General features: G+C 43.5%; 1 protein-coding gene, 1 long non-coding RNA gene and 1 other non-coding gene across 5 annotated transcripts in view; 2 read left to right on the top strand and 1 right to left on the bottom strand.

The window, feature by feature from the left end:
• The window catches only part of ern1 (endoplasmic reticulum to nucleus signaling 1), a 29707-nt gene extending 11901 nt beyond the window's left edge, over positions 1–17806 (bottom strand). For both annotated transcript variants that reach the window (XM_029728679.1, XM_029728680.1), the window contains exons 1-9: positions 17484–17806; positions 11312–11432; positions 7477–7510; positions 7090–7162; positions 5833–5905; positions 4206–4328; positions 2493–2594; positions 1596–1857; positions 202–280 (exon numbers count right to left, since the gene is read on the bottom strand). In XM_029728679.1, coding sequence (XP_029584539.1) covers positions 202–280; positions 1596–1857; positions 2493–2594; positions 4206–4328; positions 5833–5905; positions 7090–7162; positions 7477–7510; positions 11312–11432; positions 17484–17564 — 948 coding nt within the window. In that variant the 5' untranslated portion in view covers positions 17565–17806. The remainder of the gene's footprint in view (positions 1–201; positions 281–1595; positions 1858–2492; positions 2595–4205; positions 4329–5832; positions 5906–7089; positions 7163–7476; positions 7511–11311; positions 11433–17483) is intronic.
• Positions 17807–17874: 68 nt separating this feature from the next.
• Positions 17875–19224, top strand: LOC115171665 (uncharacterized). 2 transcript variants are annotated; one of them, XR_003871231.1, is made up of 4 exons: positions 17875–18134; positions 18218–18333; positions 18500–18611; positions 18805–19224. It is a non-coding gene; the product is annotated as an uncharacterized LOC115171665 (long non-coding RNA). The 2 variants fall into 2 exon arrangements; XR_003871230.1 differs by having other exon boundaries at positions 17879–18134; positions 18519–18611.
• Positions 18947–19088, top strand: LOC115172025 (small nucleolar RNA SNORA50). The gene has a single exon (XR_003871364.1). It is a non-coding gene; the product is annotated as a small nucleolar RNA SNORA50 (small nucleolar RNA).
• Positions 19225–19596: the final 372 nt, after the last annotated feature.

The raw sequence follows: 19596 nt of genomic DNA, 5'->3' as shown, positions 1-19596 counted from the left end.
CTGAGGGGATTGTGACCTGGGTTGTGGTCAGGTAAACAACCAAACCAACACTAGTGCAGGGTCCCTGTGACTCTTAACTCACATCTTTGATCTTGGGCTAAGAGATCAGCTCCCAGAAGCTTCCAGTTGTTTGGTGATGTTCTAGATTCTAGACGGAATGTCACATTTTGTTCTAACACAGAAGAGCCTAGTGCCACTCACCACGACCGTGACCCCATCATGCACCAGGGAGGGCGATGCGTACAGGCTGGTGGAGTACTTGCCTACGTAGAGTGTGGCCCTGTGAAGACAACAGAACAGGATAGTCTTAATGTTAGCTTTAAACAAGGAAGAGAAGCCTAATAGTCTACCTCAACCAGGACATTTAGAATAGGGAGATTCTCTATTCTACTGTAGACAGCTTTGACTTGAGTCAGAAAACTGCACAATTGGTTACAAACAGACAATTTCACACACACACACACACACACACACACACACGCACACACACACACTACAAGATCACCCACCGAATAGTCTTATTTCTCCTTTCTTCTGAAAGCTGGCGTAAATAGAAGTACAGAACTGTATTGTGAAACCACAACTGAAAGAGTCCATCTGTGTTGGTTAGATGTGCATCATTTGTTCATAAAGTGATACATCTCTACAAGTCCTGACTACACCACCACTGGCTCGTGCAATCATCAAACATAGATATAAAGAGATCTTCAATACACCCCATCAATGATTCAGAGCCCTGGAATGCATGTCAAAGCTCTAACACGACTGGTAGAGTTGGGGCCAACCCCTGTTCTCAGGATGGGGAGATCAACCGTAACACGTGCTGCTTGCAAAATCAACTTACTCAACACATCTTAAATTACTTGAAACTTCAAGAGTTCAGCTAAAGCATTTTCAAAAGGGGCCCCTGTTAACAAAATAAATGCCTTGAAGGAAAACAGAGATTCGGAGTAAATTATTTAATTAATCATAAAAGAGATAAGGAAGTGGCTAAATAAGCGTGATAAACTAATTAAACAGAAGTCAAAGGAGAATGGTCTTGGCAGAAATGCTGTGGCAAATGCTTAAGGGGAGAGGCTCTGCTTGGAGTCTTGCTGAGCAGACTGGAGCTGATAGAAACCAATCAACATTGTTTATAGAAAAGGGTGGGGCTTCTATTCCTAACCCATCAGGATGGAATCCTCACCCCAGATATGCAAATATATACAGTACCAGTCAAAAGTTTGGAAACACCTGCTCATTCAAGGGGTTTTCTTTATTTTTTTACTATTTTCTACATTGCAGAATATATGTGTATGCACATTCAATGCCCATGGCTATGGGAAGATTTGCATGAAAGTTCAAGCTAAAACAGTAGTCAGCTCTACACTTTAAAATACCCACCCCTGGGGGTATTTACTCTAGAAAAACAATGACATGAGGGTAAAATGGAGACTCTTCCCTGTCGAAAAGTAACAAAAAAGTTTCATCCAATTGTCTGTATTTTTCTATGAAAGCATAAGCCACATACAAAGTCATATCTTAAGTCAGGGTTTTGCGGCCTCCGTAGCTGAGTAACTAAAGGGGGGCCACTGTCGATCACACAGTCTACTTACATGAGCTTGTTCTTGGGCTTCTTCTCCTTGGGGAAGGGATACTTCCACTGCGTGATGCGGCCCACCTCGCCTGACATGAAGGTGAGGTAGCGCAGCGTTTCCACAGCGACGTTGGTGAGCGGCACCTTGCGCAGGCCCTCGCGCTGCCATATGTACATGGCCACCACGGGGGAGTTGTAATTCTGGATCCACTGGACGTCACCCGACTCACTGTCCACTGTCACCACCAGTCCGTCACCATTGGAGACAAAGTGGGCCATCTCTATAAGGGGAGGGGGAGAGGGGGGGTTACGTAAACTGGGTGTACGTATTGCATCAGTGCAACTATGTGAAAGATGACGTGAGGTGGATAATACACATATAGAAAGAGAGGTAGAGAGGGAAAGAGAAACGAGAGGAGAGAGAGGAGAATCATATTTAATATATTAGTTTCCTTGATATTGGATGATGTTCAATAGTAATATGTTGTGAGGATAATGACAGTAGAAAATCCTCTCCCTGGATCTATGTCCTATGAGATATACTTTCAACCAGAGAGCAGGGCCGGGACAATATCAGTAACACAATACACGTTAGTATCATGGCAAGGAAACAAAAACACGAGGCGGATTGAACTTCTAGGAAAACAGCCCTGACGTTGGAAACAAACATCATTTTTGTCATCCAGAGTGACAGGTATTTATTTTCCAAGCTATAGCACACAATGTTACATCCAGCAGGTTCTTACAGGACCAAAGAGTTACATCTGCTTCCTGTTTTCATTTATGCCATGGAAAATATATTGTGACACTGGCATCATCACAGCCCTACCAGACAGCATATCGCAAACAACTCAGTCTCTCACATACATAGCCTACATTCATTGTCGCTATCGAGAGATATAAAAGCATGTCTTACTGTATTTGGTGTCGTCGTCAGGCAGCGTGGAGGCGTAGTCGAAGTAGGTGGCATTCCAGCGGAGCTCTCTACTCTTGGTGTCATACATGGTGATAGTGTACTCTGGGGAAGGGACAACATCATATACTGTAGCCTAGAACATGTAGGATATGCCAGAGTAGTGAAACTAAACTCAGGACTCAACCCATGGTGATATTGTGTTTTTAGAAGAAATGGTGAGAGCTCTCATTACAACTATACAGCCATGCTAGCTATGGTGACAACACTGGCCACCTTAGAAAAACACAGGATAACATGACAGAAGTCCAAATTCATGTTCCTCCTTAGAGAGGTATCCCACGTCTCAAAGCATTTATAGGCTACTTTTTGGACTACTGCCCTGGCAGCCTGACCTTTACAACCGCCATAAATATCTACAAGCCACACACAAGTCATCTAAAGTGACATCAAAATTAAGCGGATGCCATAGGACACAGGGTATGACAGATCACTGCGGTAATAACTGGGAGTACAAATGGGCATGGAAGTAGCGTAGCATTTCCAAGGCAGGAAAGTTGCCCATAATTGCTGATCTTGGGTCAGATTCACATTTTCCCCTCTAATGGTTAAGGTTAGGATTGCGGGAGGGGAGCTGATCCCAGGGCTGTAAAGGGGATGTGAATGAGGATGTGGAAAATTAAACCCAGAACAACAAGATCCTTGTTAAAATGTCAGAGGGAGAGAAATTTCACTTGCTTTGGCAATGTAAACATATGTTTCCCATGCCAATAAAGCCCCTTAAATTGAAAAGAGCCAGACTTTTACATAAGTGCCATTAGCAGAGAGGGTTGAGGCGTCTGCATGCTTCCCAGCTGAAACAGTTCGGAAGAGTTTGTGCATATATTATGATGACATTTTGTGATGTTTTTGTTTGTTTTGGACTTTAGTGAGGGTTTTTGAGTGTTCGGGCACACACATTTCTGTCTGGACGCAAGACGAAGTCGGTAGCCGAAGTCTACGCCCCTTCGTCTGAGATTGGTCAACAGTAGGGATTCTTCAATAAAGTCTGTTGTCATTCGACGAGAGACGACTCATTTTCATGCACATTGTTTCATTGAGAAACTATGCACCAACCATCTTAGTTAGATTCAAAACTGGGCAACAAAGAGCTCCTCAGGAAAAAAATGTAAAAATAAATGACAGATTCCTTGAGTTAGATTAATTCTGACTATTTTGAGGAAGTGTATACTGACTACGGTGTCTCAAAATGGACAAATAGTACTACAGCTGCTTTTTTCTCGTTTTTCAAGCACATGTCTTTTAAGGGAATATGTGAGCACACACGGTCGGTTCGCCTAGCTGACTTCGGCTAGCTGCCAGCTGAACTGCATGCTGACGCCTTTAGACAGTACAAACAAATTAGCTGGGATAGGCTGGAGATAAGATACCTATGGAGATTAAGTAAGTAGATTTGGGACTGTGGGGGAAGGATAGGTAGGGCTGACCAGGTGAAGCCAGGAAGAGGCAGGGATGTAGAGGGGACAGGGGTTGGGGGCAAACGGGTCTATCCATAGAAACGAATAGACAGAACACATCTCTATGAGCCTGGGCCTAACTGAACCTCATAAGTATTGCCCAGTGGCGTAAGGGAGAGAAGTGAATTATGAATATCCCATGGAGATGTTCAGACAACAAGCCAGCCAGGTGGGTGTAGGCTGGGCTACAGGTGCCTACCGGTGCGTCCCAGGTAGAGCAGGGAGGAGGAGGGACACAGCATCTCAGCAAAGGAGGAAGTGAGAGTCTGCTGCTTCTCCCCTGTCAACAGGTCCACGACGTACCACAGGTCCTGCTTCTTACCTGCGCATACACACAAAGTGATACAAAAACAGACATAAGGACACAAACACATGGACACAATAGGGCTGGGTGATATATATTGAATTCATTTGTTTTTATGGGAGTTTATGTCCACTTCTCGTGTCTTTTTGGTCTCGTCTCCTTTTCATGCTCAGTTTGTCGCACGTGGCATTGCGTACAACTAGGAGCATTTTAGCCAAAGCCTATTATTCAAGCTGTCTAGTCTGTGTTTAATAAATATGCAATAGGCGTAAAAACACAAATATATACGAAATTGGCAACTCATTCTCATTCTAGGTAGGCCACTTGATTTCAACATCTGGCTAGCATGCTGTTCAAACAGTTGGAGACGGACAGAAGGGTGTGTTCATAACAATTCAACTGTTCTACCTTGTTAACTAGCAAATAGATACAAGTTGGCTAAACTTGAAATATAAAGATTAGCTGGCTACTCACTAGCACGTGGGCTTGTGCTTGAGAGATTGTGTATGAGACCCGTGTTAATGTTCTATAATGCCTGCTACAAGAAGTGAATCCTTATTATGCATGGTTCTTTTTAGGTCACATCGCCCAGCCCGAGGAAACACAGAGCAGTCAGCCTAATAACATTGTAAAAACCTACTTGTCTCTGGTCTGAAAGCAGAGCCATACATGCAGTTGAACCACATTCAATCTGAGTTGTTTATTATCCTTATTATACTTTGAGTGAATGGGAGGGACAGAGGGCGGGCAACCTCAGTTAAGTACAGGTGGGCTAGACAAGCCCCCAGCATTCTCCCAGAGGCTAATGGGTGTTAACCTACCTATAGTCTTATTAAAAACACCCCATGCCCTGGTAGTGCACTGTCTCCCTATTGTGTTGGTGAAGGGAGTGACACTAATCGTTATTCTGGCTGGACTGTAATAACAACGCCTGATGGATTACGAAACCGTGTCCCATCTGCAGTGCTGGTGGCCCCACCCGTGAGTAGGATGTTGTTGGCTGAGCTGCTCCTCAAACTGACTCTGCAGGACGGCTTTAGACTGAAGATTACGGTTGTTTGTCTTGCACAGTGTGAGGTGAAAATTGCCATTGGCCAACAGGTTTGACAATTAACACAGAAGATTCTCCCTTTGTGCTCGCAGTGGCTTCAGTGAATGGGTGTGAAAACATCTACAGGACTGAGAAGAAACGTGACATCCATTTTCTCCGCTGAACAATGGCACGGTAGATAGGTTAGATTACGGTCACACCTTCGTACCGCAGTATATTCAAAGGAGCAGGGGTTATGATGACCGTGAGGTGAAAGGAATGGAAATGTAGTATAACGTCTTTTAGTTCTAACAAGATTATACTCATTCATTAGAGGTCAGCCTGATCGGGACTTGAACGATAGTCCCGCTTGGTAGAGTAGATAACCATGACAACGTAGTCCAAACTGTTCCTGGTCTGTTCTAAATGTCTACATGTCATGTCAGTGTGTGTGTCGTCATATACTCCAGGTCTGAGAGCTGGAAGACTTACCCATGTAGATGATCCCGTCAGAGCTGCGGCAGGGAGACGCCTGGACCAGCTCAGGTATGGTGAAAGGCAGTTTCTGTGGAAAACAGGGAAATGTCCATTGGCCCACTCATAAGCATGTTTACTGTGAGTGTATCAATATCAAGGGGTCAATGTTGAGTAATGCTATTTCATCACAAACCACATACACACTCACAATCTTACACACAGACTCCGCTACTACAACCACGGCAAACAGAAACATGATGTGCGCACACACACACCTATGTGCACTACATGTTTTGCGTGACTTGCTTATCACATGTGGTTGGCAGATATGCAGTGGCCTTCTAGAGAAAGAGGAAACTGTCAGTTCCTCTCTAGTGATGGTGACCCTGTTAGTCTAATAAGGGGGTTCAGTGGTTCCTCTCTAGTGAGGGGTGACCCTGTTAGTCTAATAAGGGGGTTCAGTGGTTCCTCTCTAGTGATGGTGACCCTGTTAGTGTAATACGGGGGTTCAGTGGTTCCTCTGTAGTGATGGTGACCCTGTTAGTCTAATAAGGGGGTTCAGTGGTTCCTCTCTAGTGATGGTGACCCTGTTAGTCTAATAAGGGGGTTCATTGGTTCCTCTCTAGTGATGGTGACCCTGTTAGTCTAATAAGGGGGTTCAGTGGTTCCTCTCTAGTGATGGTGACCCTGTTAGTCTAATAAGGGGGTTCAGTGGTTCCTCTCTAGTGATGGGTGACCCTGTTAGTCTAATAAGGGGGTTCAGTGGTTCCTCTAGTGATGGTGACCCTGTTAGTCTAATAAGGGGGTTCAGTGGTTCCTCTCTAGTGATGGTGACCCTGTTAGTCTAATAAGGGGGTTCAGTGGTTCCTCTCTAGTGATGGTGACCCTGTTAGTCTAATAAGGGGGTTCAGTGGTTCCTCTCTAGTGATGGGTGACCCTGTTAGTCTAATAAGGGGGTTCAGTGGTTCCTCTAGTGATGGTGACCCTGTTAGTCTAATAAGGGGGTTCAGTGGTTCCTCTCTAGTGATGGGTGACCCTGTTAGTCTAATAAGGGGGTTCAGTGGTTCTTCTCTAGTGATGGTGACCCTGTTAGTCTAATAAGGGGGTTCAGTGGTTCCTCTAGTGATGGGTGACCCTGTTAGTCTAATAAGGGGGTTCAGTGGTTCCTCTAGTGATGGGTGACCCTGTTAGTCTAATAAGGGGGTTCAGTGGTTCCTCTCTAGTGATGGTGACCCTGTTAGTCTAATAAGGGGGTTCAGTGGTTCCTCTTACAGTCAGTCCCTCGTTGTTCTTCCCTCCTAGAGAGTACAGGCTGCCATCGTTAGGGTCAGGCAGAAAAGCTGGCCTGCGGCGAGAGAGAGAGATGGGGTAGAGAATGTTAACACTCCGACAGATCATACATACTTCAAGGTGAAGTGTGTTGTGACACCTGTGCACTATAGGCCTAAATAAAGTTGGATTTGATTGTTGGATAGGGCTTACACATTGTCATCAATGAACCCTGTTGTATTTTGAATAGAGTACAGTCTTATTGCTCAAGCAGAAAAGGACAAAACACAGTTATGCATGCTCAGCACATTGTGTTAATTTCCTGTTGCACTCAATACACTATGACATCCAAACTGACAGACTCGCACACACACACTTCAGGATACTTACTCTGCCACATGCGTTGGGACCTGCAGAACAGGATCTGTCCACAGAAGAAAACGGAAGAAAATGTGCCTTTCAGTCATCAGTGCCATGAATAGTACACTACAAATGATGACAGTACCGGTTGATCAAGAATCAGCAGCATGTATACAGTACACAATATGAACCACTACACTGCTGTCTTTCCCGTTTCAATATAAACCCCATAGTTCTTCAGTCCATAAACAATTACTCCCAAACACAGAATTAACTCAGAAGGTTTACTGAAAACGTTAAGGTCAGGGACCTTTCACTCTCTGATCTTGAGAAAGGAAAAATTAAGGATCCAGCTTTAATATCTGAAATATTTTTAATTTTGCTCCTAAATTAATCTTTGTGTGCACCTATATTTTTCAACTTACGCCACACATGCTCCTTGTAAAAATGGTCAGCATAGACCCCTGCATTGTTGGTCTCAGGTTAAGCGGCTCCTTAAACCGCACTTGTCCTAACTGATAAGAGGCCAACGCCCCTTATTTATCTAATGACAACAGTATAGCCTAAATAAACAGTGGCCAGTAGCCCACAGGGGACACATTAATACTCACTGTAAAGACCCAGGTCGTATTCTGAACTTCGCAGCTAGAAATGTATTGTATAGAGCGGACATGATTCCCTATTCTACATGATAGAGAAGCAGGTCTGTTCTACATCATATATTACTATCTGAATGTCCTGTAATGTCACACCCCACTGAATGTTATACAGCACCCAGGCCACCCTGCCAAACGGGCACACACAGGGAGCAGGGCGTGATGACATTACTACTAGACAAACGCACACAGTGGCCGCGGAGTCCACGAGGTCAGCCAGATGGAACCTCTGCTCTGACTGGCAGAGGTCTGTGCTGGGTGGTTTACCTTTAACTGCGTTTACACATGTAGCCCAATTGTGATTTAAAAAAAATAGAAAATTACTAAATTGGTCTTTTGACCAGTTAGATCAGCTTTGAAAAAGTTCTGATGTGAAAAGATCAATTAGACCAATTAGTGGGAAGAAGAAAAAAATAATCTGAATTGTGCTGCTTGTATGGATGGCTGTATTACCAAGGAATATTCAGTAGGGAACAACACAGAACATCGTAGATGGAACAACAAAGCCCACCCATGGAAATACTAGGGTATACAAATGATTACGATCATGACTGGTGGTGATGACACCTTTTACGGATGACCTTGCTGGAGATGTATATATTTTTTAGTAGAACGTTCTGAATGTTTCTGTTCTGAATCTGGTTTCCACCATTCAACAAATGACGAAACACAGAGCTGGTCTTCACTTTCACAAACTAAAGGGGTCTCGATTGTATATATTTTTTAGTAGAACGTTTTCTCCATTTGTAACAATAGAGCCGTGTTCTGACCTCAATGTTCTTTCCCTTCACTGAATATGCACCTCACCTGATAGCGTAACTGTTTGGGAGGGCAGTGACTATTAATGTGTGTGTTGTATGAAAGAGTATACTTGGCCGGTGTGTCATAAATGTCACTGGTTGGTGCAGCAGGGTCAAGACAGTGATGCGTCGTTTTATCCACGCAAAGCATTTATCCTAGCAACATTCAAAGCCGCGCTGATTGGTCAAAGTTCAGTTGTTCCTGCGTTTTAAAAGAACAAACGCTACAGACAGAATCGCCACCAAAACATTGCCATCCATACTTTGCATTTCCCCTGAATTTGGATATTTACATTTACATTTAAGTCATTTAGCAGACGCTCTTATCCAGAGCGACTTACAAATTATGAAGTTGCATTTAACTATGTAGCTTTTTAGTTAGTGACTGCAACCTGCCTGATTGACCAGATGGATAGCATTGACATCATGGATAGTTTAATTGTTTTTGGAGATAAGTAAGCTGTGAATTATATCTAGTGTTATCGCTAGCTTACATCGCCGATTGAGCTGAAGCTGTCTAGTAGTGCGTTGACCACACTAGGAGTTCGAAGTGTTTACAAAATTACTATTGAGATACTTAGCTACATGACATTTGTGCTAGTAGGCAACTAAAAGAGTTGCTAGCTCCATTCATTCACCATTACTGACAATGTAATGTTAGCCATCTACAGTCACTTGTTGCTCGCCTTTAGTTGATCTAATTTCAAAACGAGGCTGCGAAACTGCACATCTCCCGCGGTTCGTGGCATGGCAGGCACGAGCAAACTACGAACTTCCAGTTCGCGGGGATTCCTCTTTAGTGTTCTTCCGCGCATTTACGTAATCAGTATCTCCGAACTCTGACCAATCAGCACGGCTTTGAATGTTGCTAGGTTACTTGTGGGTGTGGTTTTGCCCCATAAAAAGGATACACCAGGGATGGGACTCATGCCAACCCTGGGTTGGGTCCTACCTGCTGGGCCTGAGTGACAGGTTCCTACCTCCCGCCAGGCTCCTTCTGTGGGCATTAGTCAGTTAGGCCTCAGGGAAGACCTGCCTACCTTCTGGATGTGGGCTTTAGTTAGTTAGGCCTCAGGGAAGACCTGCCTACCTTCTGGATGTGGGCTTTAGTTAGTTAGGCCTCAGGGAAGACCTGCCTACCTTCTGGATGTGGGCTTTAGTTAGTTAGGCCTCAGGGAAGACCTGCCTACCTTCTGGATGTGGGCTTTAGTTAGTTAGCCCTCAAGGGACGACAGCAGATGTTTGAGAAAGGCGACCTGGTGCTATCCCTGTCCATGTTCATATTAAAAGGGCATTTTGAGGAAACACAGGGCTCAGATGGGACCGATTCCATATTCTCATGTTTATTAATGATGTTCTACGGTATCAGGTGTGACTCGCTGGTTTGACATGAAAGGTCAACCATTTGTGATTCACCGTTTCCCTGTTATTCAGCCCATCTGATACGGTTTGCATTTGTTGTTCACCTTGAATCCGAAATGGTGTTTCAGTAATGTTACTAGCCTAGCTACATGACTTCTAGTAAATGGACCCTGCATTAGTATGCTAATCATACCAATGCTCATTCTGACCATGTCACCTCAGACAGGATGTTTAGATATGAAAGTGTTTGTTTTTTTATAGTCACGTGTACAAGTACAGTGAAATACCTTTCTTGCAAGCTCTTTTCCAACAACGCAGTAATCATTATCAGTAGTACTATAAAATAAAGTAGAACAAAAAGAAGACAAATATAAATACAGCAGAGCAGTTCACCCCTGCCTATTATGGCTGACCACGATTAAAAGCTATCTGTCCCACTCTCTCCAGGTTAATGATTACCAGGTTAGCATGCGTGAGCAAAGCATTCACTGCATTTACTCATGCGCCGGGAGAGCAGAAAATACAGTGAAAACACCCACCATTATCTAAACCCAGAAATGCCTCAGAAATGCCATTTACACAGTGAAAAATAATCTGTCAATACATCCCTTTATGAGAGGTAGGCCTGAGAATAACACAGCTACCGTAGTTTATGATTGACAGCCTACTCCCACGCTCACTAGAGCAGTGTCGATTTCTCTAACCATTCAGTACCTCAATAGCTGTAATTACAGTATTAGTACATGCAATGATACGCAGCGGAGGTAAAAAAGTAGGCCGACACGTGCATTCCTCCCCACTGCCTCGTACACTGTGTGATTAGTTCTCAAAATAATGTTTCTGCTCTGAATCTGGTTTCCACCATTCAACAAAAGACGAAAAACAGAGCTGGTCTTCACTTTCACAAACTAAAGGGGTCTCGATTGTGATCCTTGTGGAACAACAATGGCACTTTGTTTCACAGGTGTAACTCAAACAGCACCTAAAGATTGATAGAGACACAAACAAAGGTGCTAGTGAATTACTCAGGACTCTCTTCTTCCTTACCTTCTTTCAGCGTCCATTTGATAGAGCCTGATTTCTTGCTGACGGCGTGTAGGTTTCCATCCAGGGTGGACACAAAGAGCAGGCTTTCGGGGAGGGAGACGGTGCTGGCGCGGCAGAAACTCTGCAAGACAGAACACAAAATACTGTTAAAGCACATCTATAGGGGAACAGAAGATAGTCTTCTTTAGTGGTATTCAACATAAGCCAAGGACCTAATCTTAGTATTCACCTCTTTCAAAAAAAGAGTTTAATCTACAGCCAATGCTGTCGACCAAAGAGCTCTGGCCATATCAGCCCTGTTATGACCATGGCCTCTATGGCTAGACACTATAATAATGGCAACTATAGCCATATCAGAGCCAAGGCCACATGTGTGCCGTTGTATTGTATACATGATGAATGGTTGCTACTAATTAACTGGTGTTATTATTGAACACTGATTCATAATCATTTTGATCATACCTAACTAACTATAAAATAGTCTACACTACATAGGAATACAGGCAATGTGCTGCCATAACAGAGAACCTCCTGCAGTTTATAAGGCCCTAGAGGAATGCCAATACTGAGAAGGACTGTTTCCCTCATTAACTGAATACATATCCTGAATACTACTACTAGACTGGGACATGGGGGGGCTGCAGGGATGCCAGAGGGTTAACTGCTGCCCCATATCGCAAAACATTACCCCCTCCCCAAACTGGCTGTGTAAAACACTTAGGAGCAGATGAGGGGTTAGGTCTCGCTAGCTACCTGCCTGCCTGAGGGGGAAGTTAAGGCTTCAGTTCGGCTTCAGTTCGTCTGTGCTCGCATAGTCCCTAACAAGACCGTCGCTTGAAAAATAAGAAAAGGATCAATAGTGCTATCTGACCATCTTGAGACACCAAGTCAGAATTCATCTAAAAGATCATTTATGACAGATTTCTTGAGTTAGCGTTTTTTCCAAGGAGATCTTTGTCACGCAATTTTGCACCTAATTAAGATATGTTTGGTGCAGCATTTAGAGAGTGAATTTTTTTGCATAAATGGTCTCATTGAATGACAAACACTTAATTGAAGAATCCTTACTGTTGACCAATCACAGACGAAGGGGCATAGACTTCTGCTTGCCTCTTTTTCCCCCATGTGCACAGCTGATGAACTGTTCCAAACTGTTTTGGATGGGAAGCATGCAGAGACCAAATCAAGCTCTGTAACGCATCGCCGTGTGCCTCATTTTTTTTAACAATGCGGAGGGCTCTGTATTGCTCCGCATTGACATGATTGGTTGATTGTAGGTTGGGGCGGTACGTCCTGTATAAAACAAACTCACTCCCTTGACAACTTCCTTCACAATAGCTCTGCTCCGCTAAGCACAATAAGCATGAAAGCTCTGAAGACTGGAGGCTGCTTTGCAGTAAATGCTGTACGGCCACTTCAGACATCAGATTGACCATGCAGAGCCTTTAATTGAACACAGTTGTTTTCAAAAGGGAGTCTGTAATAAGAGTGGGGAGGAAGGCTAGGTAAGGGTCTGCGGGTCAGGACTGGGAGACTGAAGAGTGCAGCTAGTGCACAAAGGCTGTGAGGAGGAACACGTGTGCCAAGATTCAAGAACTTCTGCAAAAGAGCCACACTGCTGTCTGCAGTCACCAATATCACAATTTTGGCTCCTGAGTGGCGCAGCGGTCTAAGGCACTGCATCTCAGTGCAAGAGGCGTCATTACAGACCCTGGGTCGATGCTAGGCTGTATCACAACTGGCCGTGATTGGGAGTCCCATAGGGCGACGCACAATTTGCCCAGTGTCGTCCAGGGTAGGCAGTCATTGTAAATAAGTATTTGTTCTTAACTGACTTGCCTAGTTAAATAAAGGTTACATTAAAAAAATTATTGGGCTGATAAAGTAAGCATGGTCAGCTTGCTTTACTGTGAAACTCAGGGAGAAATGCGTTTCTCAGTCACCGCACAGACGAAGAGTGGGCTGAGCTGGACATGTGAATGTGTTTCTCTCCAGTCCTTCTCATATCACCCTCTCTGGGAGAGGGACACAAGCCCACATGGGCAGACCTTGACTGGGTTCAGTAGCACAACATGGACAGCAATTTTGCAGAGAGGGAATGAAACAACCAAAGAAAGAGAAATGTATGCAGGCGTAAGTGGGTGTATGCCGCGGCTGAATCACTGACCCCACTTTAAGCTCTGACAGAGGCCCGGTCAAGCCAAGGGGGTGTTTCTCTCCTTGGAAGTCTCTGTGGTCAGTGAGCGCAAGGGATCATTTAAAAAAATTAAAAATAAATACATATCACACTGATATGCGATCCGTAGTCTTCATTTTGATTTTGGCACAGGAAGAGGCCGGGTGGGGGTGTCTGTACTGGCTGCTCAAGGGTTTTGACTAGATGGGATACAGCTTTTGTAAGATTTTAACTTTCCCTAGCAGGTAAGGAGAACTTATGCAGGAGGTTAGGATAATTAACGTAGCAGGTTAAGAGGTTAAGGTTAGGAAGGGTTAGGGATAGCTAAAATACACAAAAAAAATAAAAACATTTTGACGTTCGTTTCACAAAAGCTATACATCTCTTATAGCCATGACCCAGCTAAAGGAGGCAGCTAGGGCCAGAGGGATTGTAATACCGTGCCTGACTTGTGTGTGTACCAACCAACTCCACTAACCCCACCCCCACTCCTCCAGCCGAAACAAAGGTAGGACAGTAGAACATAGAATTGAATGTCTTAATTCAATGGGATGAAACATCCCCTCCAAAGGGCCCTCAGGATAGTATAACTAGCCCGTGCTGTTTCTGTTAAAGGCAGATCACTGATCTATAATTACTCGAGGCCCTACCCAGCACTCACACTTACAAGGGAGAACTAGGCCTAAGTGCTGTTTGGTGTCTAGCCTATGTGCCCCCCCCACCACAACCAGCGAGCCAGGGCCTGAGGAGCACATGGCATCCAGAACAAACAGAGTACACTTCAGTGAATCACCCCTGGCCTTCTATGAATCAGACAGCCTTGTTATGTCTCTTCCTCCCAGCCGTCTCCGAAATGGACCAGACCAAACACACTCGGCCTGCTGGAGTAACGAAAGAAAACCAAGGTTACTGTATGAAGCTAGGCCTATCTGATGAAATCAAAGCAATAATAACCGAACCCCTTCACTTAGGTGCTGTTTGCTAGCTACAGCTCATTTATTTAGCAGTTTATCTTAAAATGTATTTGGTAAAAAAAGGAAACGTGTGTGTTCCTGGGTTTGTTAATTCAGTTAACCCTGCTGTAATCTTACAGTCTACACACCACAGAGAGCTTGTGTCAATAGTGGACACCTGTGGTTGTTCCCACTGGCTTATCACCTCATAAGAACTGTACCAGGAACAGTAAAACAATAACCATCAATGTCGATTTCTTATTATTCATCCCCACAAACCTCCAGCCTGCTCTCAGTTTCAAAATCAACATCTCTGGAACATCTGTCGGACGGTTGGAGTTTGTGAGAAGCAGCACTCTGTTCGAAACAACGTTTAACACCTTCAGGCCTAAAAGTACATCCTTGGAACATCTGTACGTGGTTGTTAGGCTATACGGTATGATTGATAGTATAGGGGAGGGGAGTTCAGTTCTATACTGGTCTGTATCTGGGAGCGGGAGTAGAGAGAAAGGGTCATTGGAGCAGGCCCCGTTTGGTTTACATGTCCTAATGCTTTTTACCAGGGAAAGAAGTCAGACATTGCGTAACACTGCTAGGGTTACATAATGTACCCGAACTTGGTGAAACAATTATTGGCAGGTTCCGAGCTTTCACTCTGCCTCTCTCCCTCTGCAACGAGGCCATGTTCCATTAGAGAGACAGAATGAACATGCCTAAGAGTTCTCGTGCAGTGGTATCAGGAACATGTGATTGGCAGGTTTCCCACCGTTAGTCAATAGGAATCAAAGCCTTCCAGGGAAGAGGGAACACAAAGGAGGGGAAAACAAGTACTTTTTCAGTGTAATGTAATGCTACTGATGCTTAGCGCTAAAGGTCTCACTGGTAGAGACTGGTGAGAAAGTGTTTTTTTGTTGTTGTTTTTTTACTTTGCATCTAGGCTTAGGCCTAAATGTGTTCAAATGTGATACAAAGTAGGGACCAGATGTATGCTAGTTCTCAACCACTACTGGAATCACTAAGTGAGGCACTAGCCTACAGAATTCATAGGCCTAATCAAAAAGAGAGTGAAAAACATTGACGCTAGATGCACCCTCCAGAAGGGACATGGAGAACAGAAACCGGACACGGTACAAGCTGCTTCAGAATACTTAGTGGAACTGAATGTAGAAATGACCTTCCAACTATATCAGAATATACCATTGCCTTGAAGAGGTGTTATTGACAGCAACTTTGACAATTAGTTTTTTTTGTAATGGAGAATAAATCCTCAGTACAAGGTATTTAATGCTTCACTCTATCAAGTGCTTTATCAACCTTGCCTCCATTAATTCACCTTCAATGGAACATTTCCAAAACAGTCTGAATGTTTCCTCCCATTTGTAGACTTGCTGTAGCGCTCACAGTTTGTGTGCAGGCATGAATTAAGACAGGAACTGATGACGCTCATTATCACTTCACTTCTGGTGACCACAGATCAAAATCTAAGAGGAAATGTTTTTTTGAGAAGGTGAAGAAATTAAACTGACATGGTATAAAAATGGCCCTGCATGACCAGGTTATGTATATTTTGTGTTGAACAACCTGCGTGTCCCATCTTGAGCATCTTGCCCGCATTAAATTTCACTGTGGGTTTATTTTAACTGTCTACTTGTTTTGCCCACATGCAATGCACACGTAGGCAGGTCAGATGGCCAGATATTAGTGTGTGCAGAGACTTAAAACATCAAGCATGTTTGTGTCGTGATTTCTCTGTGCATGGCCATTTGAGCTCCCTTCCATTCGTCAACATTCAGTGGCACCGTCTCTGCTGCGGCTGCATGTAGACCCTAATACAGCCAGAAAAGTGCCTGCACAGCCATTGGCCTTGTGATAAGATAGGACACGCACCCACACACACACAGTCAAACAGAGTATACACAAACTGAACTCTGTCTATATGCACATGGTAGCACGGCCTACAAGTATAGCTGGGACAATAAACACAAAATGATCAACACCGACCAAACATCATGGACATTTTGCTGATATCATTCATTATGATAAATAACCTATAGGGGCCTACTAGAGAAATGTGAAGTTTTAGATTAAATAAGTTTGCTAATATGGGTGATTGTTGATGGGACAACAGATAGCTACAGCATTCAAAGTAGTAGTATTAAGGGTAATAAATAAACAACTGTGGTGCACATTAATGTTAAACTTATCGTTCAATTTATTGTTATCATGACAAGTGTCAATTTATCATTATATGGATTTTTGTCCATATCACCCAGCTCCACCTACACGTCTGACTGCAAGAGTGTGAGCACAACCAGAACAAGCATGCTGAATTACTAGGGCAAGGAGTGTGTTAAACAAACATCCCTGCACTGCTATTCATAAAGCTGCATGTTGGTTAGTTACATTTTGAAGGCACTATCACAATATTTTTCTTTTATGTTTTTTCCCAATTTAGAAAGAAACATTTAACACAGAACAATGGTCTTGCTCAAGCAACCAGTGAGGTGGTGGAACTTCACCTGATTGGTCTTTACTGACAGATTCTTTACATAGGGGTCTAATCATATCAATTTAGCTAGGGTCCCTAGCCTGGCTAATGCCTTGGCTTCATCTTATGGCATGATTCGATTAGCCAACTAGTGTGACTTAATGGCTAGGTTGGTTGAATAAATGCTGTACAATACATTATCTGTAACATTACCCCTACTACAAAAACAGAAGACTAGCTAATACTACAGTAGTTACTTCAAGCAATTTAACAACATACAATATTGGCCGTAGCTTAGTTGGAGTCGACACTAGTTAGCTAGGCATAAAATATATAACTGGTTGTCAGCTAGCCAACCAGCTAAGGATACTAGCTAGCTAGCTAGCTAATAACCATTTAGCCAATAATATCAGCTAGTCGTAAATATTAGCTAGGTGGTGCCATGCCCGTCTTTTCTCTTGTTAGTTAACCCCTAAACACATTAGCTAACTAGCTAGCCAATATGCCAATTCCTCCCACTAAGGTTCAGTATCGTAAGTTAGGTTAGCTACTTACCATTTGAAGTGGGTCAATACTACACAGTAACGTGAAAATGTACCACAATAGGGCCCGACTGCTAACCGTCCAGTCCATCATACAGTCCAGACGGGGTAGTACGAGTTACATAGAATGCAATGCGTCGATACAACCAAGTTTTAAAGAGGCGTTCCCAAAGAGTTACGGTATCAAAACATTTCAGTTTGTCTGTGGAGTTGCTACTATTCTTGCTTCGGTAATCAAGTGTCTCTGGCCCTATGCCTGTCCAACTTGCAGCTTCCTGAAATGAATATGTGGGGTTTGGATTTAGATTGCGATGTCCGAAACAGTGGAGGAGGGGGAAATTCTAGAATGTCTCTCAACCAATAAGTACACAGCTAGCTACCGGATATGCTTTGCAAGCAAGTATAAATTCGTCGGGGGTCTTCCGGTCACATTACATCAGGCAAGAGGAACATGGAGCGTATAGCTGATTGCAGACGCATGGCTCAAACTGTGCAGACTAAATTCGAATTGTGTTTACCCATATTGTTTGATGGACGCTAAAAGATTATACATTGAAAACGGTAGTGAGTGAATGTCAACTAATCGCTATTATGTAACTTGGCAAGGAAGTTAGTAAAAAGGCCAGTAGCTAATGGCTAACTAGCTACTTACGACTCGTTTAAGGTAAGGTTCATTTATCGACATCTGGATTGACTTTAAACATCCTTGATGCTATATTTCGTTAATGTTTTGATTCTATTCCTCAGGAAAGTCGGAGGCCATTACGAGCGCCACAATCATGTGCGGAGGCTGCGCACGTGGTCAGCAGCATGGCCCTCTTGAGTCCACGTTGGGACCATGGAACCCCTTGTGTTCTCTTGAGGTAGTTGCATGCAATGGCAACTCAATAACCTAGGAAAATATCCATGGTTGTATGAATTTAACGCGTTAGACTTCTGATTGACAGTGAAGTGTACTTTTATTGTTCTGACTCATAACCCAGGCATGGAAATTAATGTGGTTGTCTCCTGTCTTGGTGAATTTAACAGATTTTCTTTGCCACTTCAGGGAATCGTCGAGTTAATGTGGATTAAGTCTTGGAGCAGGTGTTAAGTGTGGCTCTTTTCCACAAAGGAACCAGCATCATTTAAAGATGTGAAGGTGAATACGGTGACCTTGACATCTGTAGTGCATGGGGGGGGGGGGTTATGAATGATGTTTTACGCGTTAGACTTCTGATTGATGGTGAAGTTACCTTTTGTATTCTGACATAACCCATTCTCAGATCACACTGACTGTCTGCGTTTGCAATAGTAGGCTTATGTGTGCCTTATTTTTTTTTTCATGGATCTAGATGCAGTCATGGAACAAGTCCGATGTGGTGGAAAATGAATACCGTGGAGAGACTTCAACTGCTACACAATTTATTGAGCATTATTCAATTGTCCAATAAAGTTACTTTTGCAGTGGAATGTTTTCACTTATATCGTAACTATACGCACTGTCTTTGAACCAGCGGAGCCCTCTCCATGGCTCTGTAGGCTAAGCTACAGCTGCAAGAGCAAATCAAAGGCTTGTTATAACTGGGGTTACTTGGCATTTCATCCCAAGTTTCTCTTTTAAATGCAACTCACATCTAATCACTAATTTGTCGTGTGTGTATTCTGATCTTCAATCTGAATATACTTCCTACGGCTTTGGGTGATTTTGAGGTATCCGTTCCCACATTTTAGAGCAACAAGGAATAAACCAGTATACATTGTTTATAGGCAGACGTGCTCGTCAATATATATTTCTTTAGTTCTACGTACTGTTCAGTGATGACGTGATCTGTCCACATGGGCAAATGTCCCTATAACTGAAAAGTGCGCCATCCTTATGGGCCGAACTACGGTACTCATTGGTTTGGATGATCGGCTACCATTGTCACAGCATGACTAGTTACATGCAAGCAAAGTGTTTTGTTGATCAGAACTCATAACGTGACATATTTTTTCTGTCACTGCAAATGTAACGAACGGTAGCGTATGAGGAAATAATCTGTCATGGCCTCACTCACCCATGGCTTAATTTAGCGTAAAACATTTGATAACCAACTAGAATTTGTCGTTATTCAAATGGCAATTCTGCCTCGTACACATTGCTT

The sequence above is a fragment of the Salmo trutta genome, chromosome 32 (genome assembly GCF_901001165.1).
Source record: "Salmo trutta chromosome 32, fSalTru1.1, whole genome shotgun sequence".
NCBI lineage: Eukaryota > Metazoa > Chordata > Actinopteri > Salmoniformes > Salmonidae > Salmo > Salmo trutta.
Note: the sequence above shows the minus strand (reverse complement) of the source record. Positions and strands in the feature narration are given on the sequence as shown.